This window comes from Paramisgurnus dabryanus, chromosome 17 (genome assembly GCF_030506205.2).
Source record: "Paramisgurnus dabryanus chromosome 17, PD_genome_1.1, whole genome shotgun sequence".
Lineage (NCBI taxonomy): Eukaryota > Metazoa > Chordata > Actinopteri > Cypriniformes > Cobitidae > Paramisgurnus > Paramisgurnus dabryanus.
Genome location: NC_133353.1, coordinates 7,746,063 through 7,765,384, shown reverse-complemented (window position 1 = coordinate 7,765,384; position 19,322 = coordinate 7,746,063). Strand labels below are relative to the sequence as shown.

Here is a 19,322-nt window from a genome sequence, read left to right as displayed (position 1 = left end):
ATTTACACACAATACACATGAATAAATGAATCCTATTCTCAATTCGTATGCTTATTGTTGGCTCTTAAGACTAAATGTTTCATGCATTTGTAAGTCACTTTAAAATGGTGTCTGTTTAATGAATAAATAAAAATAACCAATAATATCTTGGATAGATTTTTCTGAATCAGGAGCAGAAGTTAAAAACCGAACAGATTTTTCCAAACCTGAACATGCAAACGAGCTGATTAAAGAATAAAACCTGGTTTATAATAACTACTAACAGTTAGTGATGGTGTTTTTATATCATATGTGTGTCATACATGCAGTGTTCATGAATGTGAATGAGATGATTCTCACCTGCATGTCGTCGCGTGTCTCGATCTGCTGCGCAGCCGGAGCTCAAACTGCGTCTGCTTTCTTTCTTCAGCCTCCTTTATAAACACTGCACGTGAAAGCAGGTCACATAACAACCCCAAATACAATACTAAGAGAAATAAAACATTTTGAATAACAATTTACTGTCATATGTTACACATATTTAGATACATCTCGAATTATGAGAAATTATTGACCTTATCAAATATATATTTTTTTCGTTTTTTTTTTTTAAACATATTTTGCATTTTTATTAATTATATATTTATCAGTGTAATGTCTCTGACTGTCCTGTGTTAAACGATTTTTTAATAAATCACCCAAACACTCCCGATTATACAGTAAATTCAACCTCTGTTTATGCATAATGTGTTTTTATTTGAATATATGAACGTTTTACAATAGACAGTAAATAAAGCATACAGTATAATCAATACAGAAGCATTCCGGAATGTGATGAACAGAGAAACAGGAAATTAAATGAACATTTTACAAAACCATCGGTAAAGTTTGGAAAGATAAAACGAATATTTATAAAGAATATACAGAAAATCAAACATAGATAGAGTTCAGGACTGTATATAAAATTAAATAAAATAGAATAAAATAACAGACATCAGTAATGCTTTTAACTTGGTAGACGTGTTAAAACATACACGCATCATTTTTTTTATAACTTTTATTAGTAAAGAAACAGAGACATCTGGTGGTGATAATGCGGTACTGCAGTAAATATAATAATTTATATAATGATGCATTGAAACCTTAAAATATCAAACCTCACTGTTCAAATTACAAAATTGTTCCAACGTTTCAATAAAGAACCATAACTATACCGGCCAACTAACTGACAACTAGTTAGTTTTGTGCCATGAACATTGGTCGATCAACCATATTATTTCACTCACTTTCTACAATGTATAGGTTATTGATAAAAACTATACAAAACCCCATGATTTTTAATTGCAACTTTCTGCAGGTAGGTGAGCTAATTTAAAGATTTAAACACTAATATTCCACACAGGTTTGATTCCCACACAGGTTATTAAAAAACCAACACAGAGGAAAACAACATACTAAAAAGTATTAACGGCCATTTACACCTGAAAGGTGATACACATTGTAAACATGATGAATATAATGTACAGGTCCACACAGAAAAGTCAAATAAATGGATGCTGGTTCGTTATTTGGCTATCTGTGCACCATTAACCGTAAAAATTAAAATTTCTCATGTTCTCAAAGTTTGATATTTAATTTTTAGGTACATAAAGCATCTACGATACACTTGTATCTGTGTCAGATGGTCATCTTTTAGAGCTTAAATGACTTACTAAATCTTAAGTGATTTTACTTATTTATTCTGCTTTATTTCATTTACATTCCTCTTTCAGTCAGTTGGACACAGAGACAACAGATTAAGTGAATAAACCCCAAATCCAGCATAGAGAGGTTCAGTGAATTTTGTACGATATGTGTGTAAGTGTGTGAGTTTGTGTGTATTAGAGATGCTGTAGAAGGACAGAAGACCAGCTGACCAGTCCAGATAAACTCCTACTTTGTTAAAGTCAGGTGAAACAGCAGATATGGCACAGATCATGTTGAGACTGGCAGCAAATGTGTTATTATTACAGTGCAGTTTCCAGGATTTTTCATTGTATCCAAACCAACACTCCATCCCCATTCCCTTCCTCTTGATTCCTTTATATGACACTGATACATCAACGTTTTCAGTGAATTTAACCTCCCAGTAACAGCGTCCAGTCAGACTCTCTTTACACAAAACCTGAGGATAGTGATCAAATCTCTCTTCATTATCAGGATATTCCTGCTTCTCTTTCACATGTGTCACCCTTTTGTTCTCCTCAGACAGTATGAGATGATTGTTTACTGTTCTTGAGTCCAATGTGAGATCACAGACATCTGTACACAAGAAAAGAGATTTATAACACAACAAAATTAACAATGATAAAGAAGTGTGTGTCTGTGTGTGTACCTGTGCCAATTGTCCCCACAAAGATAAGAATACCAGTATTTTTTTGACCTTGTGGGGACATTTTGAGGTCCCCATGAGGAAACAAGCTTATTAAAGGCACTGCAGAATACTTGCAACTGTCGTAATTTCCCACCCCCACTCTGTACACCTCCAAAGATAATGACCAGGTAAAGTTTCACAATTTCATACAAATATTAGGCTACTGCATAGTCTACTAAACTACAGATGATGGTTATAGGATAATAAGAAGTTTATTCCAATGGAGAGTAGGCATATAATAATAAAGTAGCCTACTGCGTTTGCTGGCTTATAACGTTTTACATGATTGCAGCTAAATCACAAGTAAACAGTCTATAGTCTATGTCTACTGTATAATTTCATTTGTGTTCTTTTATTGTAATGTAAACATTACAAAATGCCATGACAAAGTTAATTGTGTACGTTGCATTATTTCATAACATTGGTCGTTATAATGTCACTATACATGATTATTGCTATTTATCATTATAGTTTGCAAATTGTGCCTGTTTACACTATTTACAACCTCTAGGCTTATTTATGTCCTGATTATTATGTGAGATATTGACAACTGTTGTCATGATAATCGCATGACATACTACAAGCAAGCGCAACAACATACAACATAGACCGCAAACAAGTTTACAAATAAGAGATTTACTTACTAGTCCATCAACAAGATCGCCAGATCAGCACCCCTGTTGCATCCAGTTCTGTCTTTTAGCTCACGCCAACAAGTTAAAGCCTGACCGAGTGAGACTCTTGTCTGGTTCCTAACACAGTCAGATTCTCTTTTCCTACTCTCTTCCGAACGCGCTTTCTTAACTTTTTCATCGTAGAGCATCACGTCTCAAATTTGGGCGTGCAGTTGTTGTTTGTAGGCTTATACTGTTCGACTTCATGCGGTGCTGCAAGAACTGACAGCCGGATGACGTCAAAGTACAGCGAGAATGATCCGTCTCGCGAGATTTGTCAGGGGCGTTTCTCTCAAGCATTGCTGGTTTTTCTAGCGGCGTCCTCCCTGAGCTTCAACAGGCGGATGATTCGCCCTACTATGAAATTGTTTACCACCGAAATAACTTTGAAGCTGTTATATTAAAGTAAAATAACTGCATAGTGTGTCTTTAATCAAACAGAATGATGTTACTTGAAAATGTGAAGTAGCAGAAAGTTTTCTGTGAAGGTTGGGGTTAGGGGAAGGGAATATAATATACAGTTTGTACAGTATAAAAACCATTACGTCTATGAAATGTCCCCACAAAACATGGAAACACGCGTGTTTGTTTGTTTGTGTGTGTGTGTGTGTGTGTGTGCGTGCACGTGCTTGCCTGCATGAACCTACATTTTTGTGGTCCTTTTATAATCCTGAACTTTCCTCCATGATCAACACTATAAACACAGATACAAAAATACATACGGTAATGTGCAAAAGTCCCAGACACATTCCCCAAAAATGTATTCTATAAATGTTTATTTGAAAATATCAAAAAAAAAAAATCCCATTAACTGTATTAATAAAGTGAGATTTCTTTAAGGGCTGTCACAATTATTAAATAATCATCTAACTGTGGTTCCCTTTCCGTCACGTCATGACCGACATATTGGAAACACGCTTCACGAGACCAATCTGCTGAAACTTTAAAAGGGCCAATAAACATTGGCATGCAGTATTTGCATCTGCTGGCGCCACCCCGCGAGTATAAAACGTCTTCTAAAAAAAGCTTTTATTAATTCTGACCTACAAAAGAAAAAGGCAGTACCTGCATTTTTGGTTAAAAAAATGAGTTATTATCATTTTCATGAAATTCAAGACATCCTTTGTTACGTGACAAAACATTTTATCTCAAATGGGTCTCGTTTTGGAGAACAATGGTAGTCGTTTGCACAGGCTGGATGATAGGATAAATTTAACTTTAACTTTATTTTGTCAAATAAAGAAAATAAACAGGGTGTGCATTCAGACATTTCTGTCTCTGCCAGCTGTCTCTCAAAACACGTTACAAAAATCAGTTGAAACTCCGCGAATACTCGTCACACAAACATGATACACATATCCAAAGAAAGCCTGAAATGTCAACTTTTAAACAAGCTAATTATAATCAAAAACAAATATTGCCTGTTTATATAATCTGCATTGAAGTAAAGAGAGTACAGTTTTTCCTGACTGACTTTATCTTAAATGCGGTCACGCCCACAGGCGGTACACGCTGTTGACATGATTATGAGGAGCAGCTCACACCTTGACAAACTTTCGCATTGTTTACAAACAAGGACGCGTGATCTCACGTAATGGCGGATTTCACTGTTACATGCTGTACAGTGTTAGACACAGTTATTCACTTTCGTATCCTTCATGGCAACTTTGAGTAATGCTGCACTGCTGTATCTTTTAAGTGTGTGCTGTAATATGATTCCATGTTTACATGCTTATTTACAAACGAGTACGCGTGACCTGCCGTAATGGCAGATATCTGGTACATGTTGTACAGTGTTAGACACAGTTATTCACTTTCGTATCCTTCATGGCAACTTTGAGTAATGCTGCACTGCGGGATCTACTGTAATATGATATTGTTTACATGAAACCCAATTCCACACATTGCACTTTACACGCGACACGGTTTTATTATGAGCGCCGCGTTGTTTCCACGGAGACGCGAGCTCGCGCACATGGATGCCATATGCGATGTGTTTTTAAAGTTCATACTCGCTTACAGAAACGCGTTTAAAACAGAAGCTAGACGATAAGGGGATGGGCATCTGAAAACAGTCATCTGAAAACAGCTTTTTATATAACTAATCACTGCAGATGTTTATCTGAAATACTTATTTAGTTTATGTACATGATAGTTTATCTGAATGTAGTGCTATCATTTACCCATCAGTTTGGTATGTAAGGGTATTTCTGTGGACAATTTATGCTAACAGCTGTTTACAACTCTCTTACAGGTCTGCATCCCTCTCATCAGTACAAAACTATGAAGTGGAAAAACATATTCACACTTTTTGGACATAAAGTTATATGTCAACATGAGCCACATGAAGTTTATAGCTCTGTTGTTTATCAGTTTCTTATACAAGTTAAGTTTTTGAATAGGGTTTGTTTCCAAATTAACTGAAAATGTCCTACTGACCTTCATTTCTATTTTGATTATATTGTTAACTTCTTAATAAACCTCAAACAAACATGTATACATTTGTCCTCACATGCTTTACTGTAGTTCCCTCCTGCCTCATTATGCAGCTCAATATGCAGATCATTATGCAAGCCTTTGTTTGCTAGCTGTCAATCAATCCTTCTCGCATATGGCCCCTCTAAACAAAAAGTGTCTTACAATTTCTAAATCAATATATTGTTTTATGTGAATGAGTAGGCAGGATTAGCCTGACTACGTCAGACTTTGTACTTCCGCTAAATTTCATTACGCTTCTGTACTCAGTCTGAGATCCCTCCCATTCAAACCGTTTTCCTCAGGTCTCAAAACAACCGTCGAATCAACGAACAGAGGGCGGGCTGAGAGCCGTGATGTAGACGCTAAGCGCCGAATGTACGGTTGTAGTTTGTAGTGGACATGGAGGCACAGAAAGCTATTTGCTCTGTTGTGGAGAACCGGCACCTGCCAACTTAAGCCCGAACAAGAAAAGTGTTTGTTAAACATTTTGAATGGAGATTATGTTGTTGCCCTACTCCCGACAGGTTTTGGGAAACGTTTAATTTATCAACTATTACCGATCTTCAGCGAGAAACTGTGTGCAGCACAGCTTGACGTGCACAACGATCGAGAAATCATGGAAGGGAATTTCGTTGTTCACAGTTAATGGTGGAGGACGCGTGGGCAAACATTCTTTGGTGACGTTCCTGATTAACCAGAAAAAAAGGTAGGAAGATTTAATTTACATATGGTTATGGCTGTCTGGTGGAAGAGTTTGAGAGGAGAGATGGGCATTCCTCCACTTAGATGTGAGTGGAAAGACACCGTAAGGATAGTGTTCAACTAGCTCTGGCCCGATTGACTTTACATAATCTGCAGAAGTCGTTCATAGCCATGTTAACGCCGGTATTTCGCTCGATGGGTTTGTTTTCACATCATACGTGTGTTTTTCAGCAGAAATTCGATGCGGCTGAGCCGGCGCATAACGCACATCATATCCAACAATATGTGATTGGCTTACGTTAAGACCAATGATTTTAAACTTCAGACAAGCCCCTCCCATGAGAAGGAAAACGATTGTCAATTATGCCCAGCCAGACTCTGTCTATGAAGCGAAGCAAAATAGCAGAGGATGATTCTACCAGGCTAAAGCAGGATGATTTTAAAGAAGAAACTCTAGACTACTAGATTCTGTTTAGAAGTCTTGTTAAAACATGTTTAGTTTTGTGGACTTATATCAGTGACTTTAAAATGTTGCTTTTTAAAAAACCACACATAAACATTTTTCTCTCAAAAATACAAACATGTACATACATGTAGCTCATATAATATTTTAGCCCAGTTTGTGCTGAACGCAGTGTTATGAGACACTTGCCATTAATATGTTTTAAAGCAACTGAAAAAAGACCAAATGTAAAAGCATGTCAGAACCTCTGACAGTGTCCCAAAATGGTCGGACCCCAGAGGGTTAAAATCATTTTTTAAAGTGACACCATGTAATTTTTCAACCTTCATAATAAATTTTCAAGACCCTTGTGATAGTACATCGACTTTAAATAGGTTGAATGACATGTCTACCATAGCCTGACGGGGTCTGTATCACTTTTACTCGTATTTTAAAACTTAGGGTTTCTGGTAGTAACCAGAGCACAAAAAAAACTACAAAATTCGACTGCTTTACGGCATACGTCACTTCCTCCACACAATTTGTTTTTAACGTGAATTTTGCTGGAGGCTACTTAAGGAGTGTAGAGAGCAGTTTCTATTATGTGACTCTGTGGCACAGTCTTTAGTGTCACGGACCTATGACACGGGCGACCCGGGTTCGATTCCCCTTTAAGGCAATTTTTTATATAAACTGTTGATTCATACATAAATGCGATGTTCTTTATAAATTACGGCGATTATATTGCATATAGTTCCCTGTATTCAGATGCTGTGTTCACGTATTTACCTTTCTTTTACTGTGTCTATGGTATTTACATTACAATCCAAGATGCTACAGCAGTCAAACTTGCTCACAGTGTAAAACCAAACCCTACTCATTCACCAATCAGATCCGAGCGTTTCTCTCTTCTCTCTTCCTCATTTGCTGCGTTCCACTGTCACTCGCGTGACGTATTACAAAGCGGCAGACCTAAACGCATGGGTTTACTTGGATTTGGAGCGATTTTCACACAAAAAAGAGGAATAACGAGCGCCATTGCGGAAAATCCTGGTGGCGAGGGAGAGAGAGAGGATGCAACAATATTTGTTTGGAAAAAGGCAAGACGTCTGGTCGTTTCTGAATTGGAAGGCTGCAGCCTCCGGAGGTCAAATATGCAGACTGCACACGTCATCAAGCCTGGGTTATTAAGGTAAACTGAGCATTACATTCGCAAGTCATAAGCATACTGCAACAATTTACGATTAACTATGTATAATAGTCAACTTTGTAATTGTTAATATTGTGAAATAAGAGAGTCTTGATGACTTATACAGCTTAGAAATACGACATCCGGAGGCTGCAACCTTCAGATTGAGAAATGGCTTCTGCCACGACGAGTTCCTCATCAGAAAGTTGTAACATGACTGCGTTTCTCCCTGTTGTCTCAAAATGCTGATCGTTTAGCATTTTAAATGTTTAGTTTTTAGTTTAGTTTTAAGGTTGGCCAGCTCCTTTCCTTTGCGACAGTGCTGCGGCGCTTGTGGGCTCTAGGGGCGCTAGAAGTGAAAAATACGTGTCTAGCACCCCCTAGTGGCCAAAAAGTTTCATGGTGTCCCTTTAAGTAATTTTCTGCACTCTGCGTAGTAACTGTCTTTTTGCTTTGTAGGGCAGAATTGTCCAAATGCATGGTTATTTGCTTCCGTTTAAAACATTTTATCTTTCACAAAGGAAGATTTTCAGCATTTTGTTTGAACAGCAACTCAGCGACAACTCAGCAACATTTTTGTAAGCTAAAACCGGTCGGTGGTGTAAAAATTTTTTATTGCCCCTTTGAAAGTTTCTCGAAGCAGATTGGTTCCATGAAGCGCGTTCCCAATACGTCGGTCACGACATACGTAACAGAGACGTAATTTGACATAACCATAATAACTTAAAAAAAAAAAATACATAATTTCACATCTTTATTGCACACTCATCCAGTTATTAAATTATTAGAAAGAAAAACTGAGAACTTTGACAACATCTCCAAGATGCTTAAAACACATGAGAGTATAAGTATGATTATTACTGCTTATAGTATACATACTTGAGTTTGTTGAGTGTTGAGTTTGGATCATTGAGTTTATCAGTGAGCATCTGAACTCCTGAAGGTCCAGGGTGATTGTAGCTCAGGTCCAACTCTCTCAGATGTGATGGGTTTGAACTCAGAGCTGAAGCCAGATAACAACAACCTTCATCTGTCACCATACAACCTGATAATCTACAAACACACAAGAGTCAACATTCTTTTATCTGATGGAAAAATGGTAAACATGAGATTTAGTAAAGTAGTTTGGATGATTAATTTGGACATTGGAGCTGATGAGATAATGAATATGGGAAAAAACTGATATTACTCTGATTTATATGCTCTGTCAATATCCATGCAATTTTTTAAAATCTACATTAATTTGCTTTAATTTTATGTAAAATAGTCCCCTGTGCATACTAGACTGCAACAACTAGTCGGAGTGTGTGTATGGGACATTTCTCTCGCTCTCTCTACTGATGAGTTTGGAAGTGAGCAGCGAGTAAAAGTTACTTCGATGGGTCACTCGATCATGATAAAAGTTCAGCAAAACAGCAGTAAAAGTTTATATCTAATAGAAATTGAAGAAAACTTTTCTCTTACGGATGTAACACTCGTTACGGAGACGTCACATCGTGACCAACAAATTGGGAAATCACATAGAGAGACCAATCAGCTTCGATTTGTATGTAAAGAGCCAATAAATGTTTGCATGCAGAATTTGCATCTGCTGGCTCCACCCCAACAGGTGGGTATAAATGCAGGTGAGTTGCATTCATTAGTTTTTCGCTGAGAAGCCATCCTTAAAACGGCCTACTCAGCAGTGGTACAGCAACCGTGTACCAAAGCGCCACGGAAGGCTGCCCATTCCATTGCCCTACATTAACCTTTCACCCCTTAGTTTTACTTTGGTGAAACCTGGGTCTATGCAGAGAATGCCGTTAACTGCTGTTCCAACCCACTCAGTAACCACTAGGCAACACTGGGAAGCGTTCCTGCCAGCGGTAGCAGGGAACACTGTGGAAGCCACATCCGTTAAAGGTTTATTTAGGTGGCACTTTACAATATGGAATAACCGCATAGGACTTTCTGCATATTCAGGTCTCTGGGGTGGCTTTCTAATGAGACTACACCAGTAGAGAGACTGCAGAGCTAACTCTGCTGAGGGGAAAACATGGGATTCGTTCTTTACTCCACGGATATTACACACATGGGATCCCCTTTCTAGGAGTCACTCATATGGATGGCAAGCCTTACACAGGTTTTCAAGAATTCATCTGATGAAAAGCTGACATCAGATGCTCCACCACGTCTGATTATCATGGGTGTTGGAGGAAGTACCAAACTCTACCAAAAAATCAGATTTATGGCACTAATATATAGTTTTCATTGTAAGAAACTTGATGCGCACTGACTGCAAGGGCTCAAAAAGGGGGTCCTGGAGACACTAAAGCACCATGGACATATCCCAAGAGAGTATAGAGCAGTGTTTCTCTTCACTTTTTCAGCCCATGGACCACTTTATCTTCCAATTTTATTCTGAGGACCACCTAACAGAATCCCACTCTAACACGGCCCCAAAAAACAACAAAATAGAAAGGATAAGCTACATTTAAGTTTAATATACAAATGTTTCAAGTCAAAAACTAATTATTTAAACACAATTGCAATTATATGTTCAGAAATTATTATATGAATTTTGTATATATGAAACCAATCCATTTTTATGTTATTAAACAAAATGGCAAGAACTGAAATCACAGTTTCGCAAGTGCATTAAAAATTTACTTAAATAAGTGACGGTTGTATAAACACTTGCCTATTAGGTCATCTTTGGCGGACGACTAGAGTTGGTTGGGCCACACTTTAAGAATTACTGGTATAGAGGGAGGACGAGGTGGATTTAACCTCCTCACCCCCCTAAGTAATGTGATGACCAGGTCATGCTGACCGACCAGAGTTTCCCGCAGCACATTGCAGTTCGGGAGGCCCGCCTAAGCTGGGAAACCCTACCACCTTAACCTTAGGTTGTCCAAAAAAATAAAAATTTGCTGCACAAAAGTTCATCAAGTGCATCTCTGAGAATAGCGCGTGCAAGTAGGCACGCGTGCCACACGGCCGAAATGAGAAAGACGTGGTCCGAACAGTCACTGTCTGGAGGATAACTAGCCAGTTGCTAAAACATCCTGGAGAATAGTGTGGACGGACTTTACACTGTGCCACATGGCTGCGTGCCACATGGCCGAAATGAGATAAAGACGTGGTCCGTCATGCCTGGAGGATAGCCAGTTGATGAAACATGTGTCCGTGAGAACTGTAAGTGGACTTATGTTTTGGGTTTATTTAAGCCTGTTATTGTATTAGTCTATAGTTCTTGCAAATTTAAAGTAAGTTAGCTGGTGATTTTGTTGTTTGAGCAACCAAAGACTGTGCTACTATAAGTTGTCGAAGAAAGCATGGATGCGAATGCCGTCTTCCCTGGGGGGAACGAGGGCACCCTCTGCGACTATTGTGAAGACACGGGGACAGGGAAAGCCAGAAGGGCAGAACTTTGTACTGATATGCTTGCCCCTCAAACATGAAGCAGAGAAACGGAGGGAGGGAGTTTTGAGGATGCAAACCACTCCCGCTGACAGACGCATAAAAAAGGTGTTTCCGCGTCAACATTTTGAACGACAGCTTGTGAAGCGCATGATTCAAAGACTGCAGATCGGTCATAACCCACCGCCTTTCTTGGGTACTATGAAGTAAGGGCTCGGCTGGACTGGCTCTATTGGATCCTTCACCAGGGGACGGGGGAGAACTAAATCGCAAAGCCGAGTCTGATGGTGCAAATAAGCGTGAAGTTGTGAACTGAAACCAAGGATTCTCCACCCGGCCTTCTTCCAGAGGGAGGGAGTGGTGCGGTCACCATCTCCCCAAGAGCAGTCCTTGCCATCTCCAGGTCTCCCATCTCAGGGTTGCTTACCCTTACATATTTCGCTGCGCTTCACAGCGGGCTGGACAAGTGGGTCGCTCTGCCAATGACTGGATCCACCATGCTGCTTTGATGAAGGTCGCTGATGGGGCGGCGTAGGACCTGGCTCAGACAGACGGGTAGTAGCAGCGGGTCGACACAAAGGCAGGATATGTTTTATTGCCTCAGTCTGCTTCTGGGCGGCAGAGAACTGCTAGGCGAAGCTCTCGACCGCATTGCCGAAGACGCCGGCCTGGGATACGGGCACATTCACAAAACTTTTCTTGTCTGCCTCGTTAATATCCGAAAGGCACAGTAATATCTGACAGGATAGCGTTCCTGGACCACAAGTGTGGACATCGCACACCCCGACAGCCCGGCGGTGACCTTGTGTTTGCCCAGACATGAGAGGCAGCGAGTGTGACCATCCAAGGGGACGATGTACTTGTCATACCTAGAAACACATGGATGGAACAATGGCTGCACACAGTTTTTAAAGGGCTATCTAATCATGACCACCCTCGTGCAGATCCTTAAGTGCCTTAGCCAAAAGGACCTGCAGCAACGCCATACCGTGCAGCCTGAGGCCGCCTCCCCACATGCTCAGTAAGAGCTGCCTGTCATAGCAGACAAATGCTTACAAGCTGTTGAGAGTGGTAAGGGGGGAAGGCTTAAAAGGCCTGTTGCATGCGGAGAAAGGAGCCGCCCAGGACCTCGTAAGCTCTTCATGAACATGGGGGAAGAATGGCACTGGTGCAGTGCAAGATAGACTAGCGTGGGCCCCCTGAGAAACCAATTGTCCAGGTGGGATGGTTCAGGTGGTGGAGGTCCAATACAAGCCGCCTGTCTCCACCGCCCGAGCGAGCATGGCAGTCATCTCCGGATCCAGCTTGGATTGCGCTACATGCCCAGAAGCTACATGCGAGTCCAAGCCAAGCTCCGAGAGTGACTGCCCCCTCCGATGCTTCGACCGACATACGGTCCTCCTCTGGAGAGCCAAAGGATAAGTGTGGTGTACTCGGTCCACTACCTCCCTCCGACATCTTAGCTGGCTGCGGAGCTGAGGAGTGAGAGGTCCCGGAGGGTTGGTTCACTGCGGTGGAAACTCCCACTGCACAATACTTTAAAGGTAGGAGAGCTTGGTCCTCAGGTCCGTGATGGTCAACTTCCTGCAATGGGAACATGAACCATCCACAAATGCCACCTCAGTGTGTGATATGCCCAGACATGAGAGTCAGCGAGTACTTGTCGTAACTAGAAACACATGGATAGAACGACACCTTTAAAAATACGTGAAGCCTCCCGTGGAATTTTGAATTATTTTAAAATAATGCACACCCGGGGTGTAACGCATTACCACCTTGGGTGTGCATTATTTTAAAATAATTCAACGGCCCGTTGTCAACTATTCCGTACATATTAAATGCATATTGCCTGCCATTAATATCCTTTAGATATTATTGTAATCAATAGATTCTGATAATCTTTCTACAAGTCTTCCACAAGGTTAATAAATCCCCTCAAAGAAGTCATCTGCAGAGGAATTACCCCAATATCAATTCACCATGATAAAGTGTTGTGCACTATTACTGCTCAATAACTAGGACAAAAGACAGGTTTCATGTAATATAATGTTATTTTAACTGGTAAATTGAAAGGCTAAAAGTGAAAGAGTTTGTACTATCATTATAGGACAAAATGGGATTTTTTGGAGAAAAAAAACAACAACAAGAAAGATGAAGCGCTTTGTGAAAACAGTGCCAGTTTTATACATGCCAAAGATAAGGGTGATTGGAATTGTGAAATATAACATGAAATCAATACAGATATTCAATAAATCACAATAATATTTCAGATCTGAGGGAATCACTGCTATGCACTGCCATTTCTTCTGTCTCCACTTCTCACTACTTTGAGGTTTAATCACTCAACAAATCATTTTCAGAAATATCCAGAGAGCAGTTTATAGCATCAGTCTTGACCAAATACAAACCAAAAGAAAAAACAAAGTCTATAAACTGGGTCTGTTCATGTATTGCTGTTAAATACCCCAGTATGTTGAGTTGACAACGTGAACTCTTCAGTCCATTAGAGATCAACATCACTCCTGAATCCAGTAGGTCATTGTTACTCAGGTCCAGATCTCTCAGAGACTTTGAAGATTGAAGAACTGAAGCCAAACCTTCACAACACCCATCAGTGAGATTACAGCCAACAAGTCTATAACAGAAGATAAAATACAACACAGCACAAAAAAGTCCATTATAATCCCTGTTCCTAAGACACCTCTGCCCTCTGAGCTAAATCAGTACCGACCTGCTCTCATTACATGTATAATTGTGAAATGCCTGGAGAAGCTGTTGCTGAAGTCTATCCGGTAAGCTAAAACCGGTCGGCAGTATAAAAATTTTTTATTGCCCTTTTGAAAGTTTCTCGAAGCAGATTGCTTCTGTGAAGCGCGTTCCAGGCATGAAAACGGGTCAGGGGTGAAAAAGGTGGGAAGGGCGCTCGAGGGGCAATGTGGCCTCTGATGGGGCCACGAGGTGGGAGGACCCCCCCCAGAATAAATATTATGGCCTCATTAGGGAACATGCTGTAACTTAATTTATTTATTCTTCAGGCATGTGATTGGCCAAGGACAAAAAAGAAGGAACTCAACATCCCTCCACGTGTGCAGAAACAAAATGCACATCATAACATACGCAAAAAATACATCATGACCATTATTTCAATTATTTAATTCTGATGGACAATTTAGATTTCAAATTTAAAATGTAAACATTTGACCAGTAACAGAAACCATGTTTAATTAAATGGGTTGATAAATGTGGAAAGCTGTAACAAGTAACATTCCCTTACTATTTTACATCTGCAATAATTTTATTTTGCCATAATCTGACCATCAGTCGCAAGGCCATACAATTTTAAGTTGGCCTTGCAATAGGGTGGACCTGAAGGCCTACATCTAATTTAAAATGAATTAATTTTACAATATAGTACTGGTTAAATCAATTACATTATGGTTTTTGAGTCATGGGTTGAATAATTTTCAAAAAAGTGATGTGGGAAAATAAAATAAGAACAAATCAAGACATTACAATAGAAAAGAACAAAGTTACAAATAAAGTAAGATCTAACAGTATTGATTAGGTAGAGAAACAATATCAAATTAATATAACACTGTTTTCATTCTATAAATTAATTATAATTTATCTTTTTAAAGCTATAAAAGTGATTTTCCTTTTGTCTTTTGTAGTTTGATTAACATAATGACTCAAACATAAGCATTTCTTATAAGACAAACTGTCCCTTTAACAACGGAGAAGCGATCTATACACTGACTGACACATGATCAACTTCTCACTTATAATAAACGACTGTTTTTATGAGAATACTTTCAGAGACTGTGGTATAACAATATAGTTTGTGCGTATATCTCCTGTCAAGCCCCAAAAAATATGCGTTTGGTTTGCGTGATTTTTGAAACGCGCTTGGGCTTTTGAGTTTGTGCGGGTACTGTATAGGTTTGTCAAACAAACCTTATGTCTGGGATACATGTTGGATGACGGCGAAAGACGCGTCTACAAACAACGCGCGCATACCCCCCCTCCCCCCAAAAAATGTTTTCTCATTGAATCTAAACGATTCACGTGGGTCACCTTTTTTGGCTTCAAAACGGCGAATTTCGCCGAAAGGTGAGGGATTTTCATGCCTGGCGCGTTCCCAATACGTCGGTCACGACATACGTAACAGAGACGTAATTTGACATAACCATAATTACTTAAAAAAAAAACTACATAATTTCACATCTTTATTGCACACTCATCCAGTTATTAAATTATTAGAAAGAAAAACTGAGAACTTTGACAACATCTCCAAGATGCTTAAAACACATGAGAGTATAAGTATGATTATTACTGCTTATAGTATACATACTTGAGTTTGTTGAGTGTTGAGTTTGGATCATTGAGTTTATCAGTGAGCATCTGAACTCCTGAAGGTCCAGGGTGATTGTAGCTCAGGTCCAACTCTCTCAGATGTGATGGGTTTGAACTCAGAGCTGAAGCCAAATAATGACAACCTTCATCTGTCACCATACAACCTGATAATCTACAAACACAAACACATCTGATAATCTACAAACACACAAGAGTCAACATTCTTTTATCTGATGGAAAAATGGTAAACATGAGATTTAGTAAAGTAGTTTGGATGATTAATTTGGACATTGGAGCTGATGAGATAATGAATATGGGAAAAAACTGATATTACTCTGATTTATATGCTCTGTCAATATCCATACAATTTTTTAAAATCTACATTAATTTGCTTTAATTTTATGTAAAATAGTCCCCTGTGCAAACTAGACTGCAACAACTAGTTGGAGTGTGTGTATGGGACATTTCTCTCGCTCTTTCTACTGATGAGTTTGGAAGTGAGCAGCGAGTAAAAGTTACTTCGATGGGTCACTCGATCATGATAAAAGTTCAGCAAAACAGCAGTAAAAGTTTATATCTAATAGAAATTGAAGAAAACTTTTCTCTTACGGATGTAACACTCGTTACGGAGACGTCACATCGTGACCAACAAATTGGGAAATCACATAGAGAGACCAATCAGCTTCGATTTGTATGTAAAGAGCCAATAAATGTTTGCATGCAGAATTTGCATCTGCTGGCTCCACCCCAACAGGTGGGTATAAATGCAGGTGAGTTGCATTCATTCGTTTTTCGCTGAGAAGCCATCCTTAAAACGGCCTACTCAGCAGTGGTACAGCAACCGTGTACCAAAGCGCCACGGAAGGCTGCCCATTCCATTGCCCTACATTAACCTTTCACCCCTTAGTTTTACTTTGGTGAAACCTGGGTCTATGCAGAGAATGCCGTTGACTGCTGTTCCAACCCACTCAGTAACCACTAGGCAACACTGGGAAGCGTTCCTGCCAGCGGTAGCAGGGAACTATGTGGAAGCCACATTCGTTAAAGGTTTATTTAGGTGGCACTTTACAATATGGAATAACCGCATAGGACTTTCTGCATATTGAGGTCTCTGGGGTGGCTTTCTAATGAGACTACACCAGTAGAGAGACTGCAGAGCTAACTCTGCTGAGGGGAAAACATGGGATTCGTTCTTTACTCCACGGACATTACACACATGGGATCCCCTTTCTAGGAGTCACTCATATGGATGGCAAGCCTTACACAGGTTTTCAAGAATTCATCTGATGAAAAGCTGACATCAGATGCTCCACCACATCTGATTACCATGGGTGTTGGAGGAAGTACCAAACTCTACCAAAAAATCAGATTTATGGCACTAATATATAGTTTTCATTGTAAGAAACTTGATGCGCACTGACTGCAAGGGCTCAAAAAGGGGGTCCTGGAGACACTAAAGCACCATGGACATATCCCAAGAGAGTATAGAGCAGTGTTTCTCTTCACTTTTTCAGCCCATGGACCACTTTATCTTCCAATTTTATTCTGAGGACCACCTAACAGAATCCCACTCTAACACGGCCCCAAAAAACAACAAAATAGAAAGGATAAGCTACATTTAAGTTTAATATGCAAATGTTTCAAGTCAAAAACTAATTATTTAAACACAATTGCAATTATATGTTCAGAAATTATTATATGAATTTTATTTCATTTGAAAAAGTGAATGTGAAAAGAGTTGCAGCTTAATATGAACAACAAACTGGACATGTGAAAAAAACTGCAATTAAACATACTGTAACAGCCTAGGTCCCACTTAATGTCATTCCAAAGACCCATTTAGTTTAAAACTGAGTTGCTTGGTATAGGAAGTCTATTGTTGTAACCAGGGAGCGATTTGCCGGGTGGATGCGTGGGATTTCCCCGTTTCTGGTCAATGTATCCCTGCCTCTGCTTAATTATTTTCATCCCCGGTGGGGATAAATTTATCCCCCTCTCAAAGTGATCAGTGCTACTACAGAAGTGGCGAGACGCATCACAAAACTTATCACGGATGCGTGGTTTGATTAAAGTCAATTATATTTTAAAATGCACTACTTTGGCTGGCTCTGATACAGCTGCCGCGCAGCCTCTCTGTATTCACCACTCTGCAGACTTGCTCAATGTCCCGCCCACAGCGCTATCTGATTGGTTACACTCCCGGTTACAACTCACGAGTAAAAGCCTATCAACACTTGCGAGATGGTTTTGGAGCTGTGTGTCGAAACAAAGGAAGGCAGCATATTCATCAGCATATTAATAAAGCGGGAATAAACATCACAATCTAATTATCTGTTTATAATGAAAAGCAGAATTAGTGTCCCAGTCACACCACTAAGAATGGCCGAGGTTACCCATATGATAAAGCCAATGAGGCGTTTAGCGAGGCGCGGGCGCGTCCAGTTCGTGACTAACGTAATGCATCTGTATTTTCTATCATTTCACTGTAGCACAGTATCGCAGTGTAACTTAAAGTTAACGTTATTACAAATTACATTCAAGATTTAATTCTTGCGTGTTTTTCGTTGTGCATGATCACAGTTCATATGTGTGGGGAAAGACAAGCTATTAGAGTAAAATGTTGCGTTAGGCTGCTTCATGAGTTAATAAGAAAAAATGTTTTACAATTCCTGCAAATGCAGTAATGAGTTCATGTTCTCATGATTTATTTTTATTAAATAAATCGAATTAAAATGTTTTGAAATGCGCTGTGGACAGAGACGCATTCATTCGCGCAGGTTATGTTTGGAAAGACGATGTCCTGTAGCTCAGGCACAGCCCCACTTTTCAACAGGCCCTCCTAAAAACTTTTTTTTCCCAAAAAAAAAACAACTTTTACTCTAATTTTGTCAAGAATTATAAAAAATGTTTAGTTTTAAAACCATTTTAAAAAGCTGTTTATATTTTGATGTTTCTGCGCAAGTTCAGCAGACAGTGAGGTTTTGGTTTTTTCTGATCAGAGCTCTTGAGCTGAGAGCACATGTCTGAATATTAAAAATATTTTAATATGAAATATAATTTTTTTTATTATAATGGATTTTTGTAAGGTCAGACAATGATTACCAAATTTCTCTCTCATGCTCCTCATAACCACTGAAAACAGTCAAAATTATTATGGATGGAAGTTAAAAGTGGTGGGTTAGGGTTAAAGAAAGACTTCTATGAAAAGACACCCCCCTCTGTTTTTTTTCACAAATCACACCCTGGTTGTAACTATGGTAGGCCTAACAATAAAATGCTGAAAAAAAATGTTCACTGAAATTACAGGGATTTTACAGATGAAACTAAAACTAGTACATAACAAAAGTAATAGATCTGTGGATATTAGCTGCTTTCAGTTGACGCTTGATCTTTTCTTTTGACTCCTCTTTGGTTTAGCCACTAATCCATTTTTATGTTATTAAACAAAATGGCAAGAACTGAAATCACAGTTTCGCAAGTGCATTAAAAATTTACTTAAATAAGTGACGGTTGTATAAACACTTGCCTATTAGGTCATCTTTGGCGGACGACTAGAGTTGGTTGGGCCACACTTTAAGAATTACTGGTATAGAGGGAGGATGAGGTGGATTTAACCTCCTCACCCCCCTAAGTAATGTGATGACCAGGTCATGCTGACCGACCAGAGTTTCCCGCAGCACATTGCAGTTC

General features: G+C 39.4%; 2 protein-coding genes across 7 annotated transcripts in view; both read right to left on the bottom strand.

Annotated features, from left to right (window-relative positions):
* grm1b (glutamate receptor, metabotropic 1b) overlaps nucleotides 1-19,322 on the bottom strand; it is an 89,965-nt gene that overhangs the window by 21,316 nt on the left and 49,327 nt on the right. Inside the window, exon 1 of one of the 6 annotated variants that reach the window (XM_065254286.1) lies at nucleotides 340-368. The exons of the other annotated variants lie outside the window; for them this stretch is intronic. The gene's annotated coding sequence lies outside the window, so the exon portion shown is untranslated. Of the gene's footprint in view, nucleotides 1-339; nucleotides 369-19,322 lie in introns of those variants that run through there. 6 annotated transcript variants of the gene reach the window in all.
* The window catches only part of LOC135735797 (NACHT, LRR and PYD domains-containing protein 3-like), a 56,642-nt gene continuing 39,067 nt past the window's right edge, over nucleotides 1,748-19,322 (bottom strand). The window contains exons 8-10 of the mRNA XM_065254361.1: nucleotides 8,757-8,930; nucleotides 3,714-3,760; nucleotides 1,748-2,280 (exon numbers count right to left, since the gene is read on the bottom strand). Of these exons, the coding sequence (XP_065110433.1) occupies nucleotides 1,748-2,280; nucleotides 3,714-3,760; nucleotides 8,757-8,930 (754 nt within the window). The remainder of the gene's footprint in view (nucleotides 2,281-3,713; nucleotides 3,761-8,756; nucleotides 8,931-19,322) is intronic.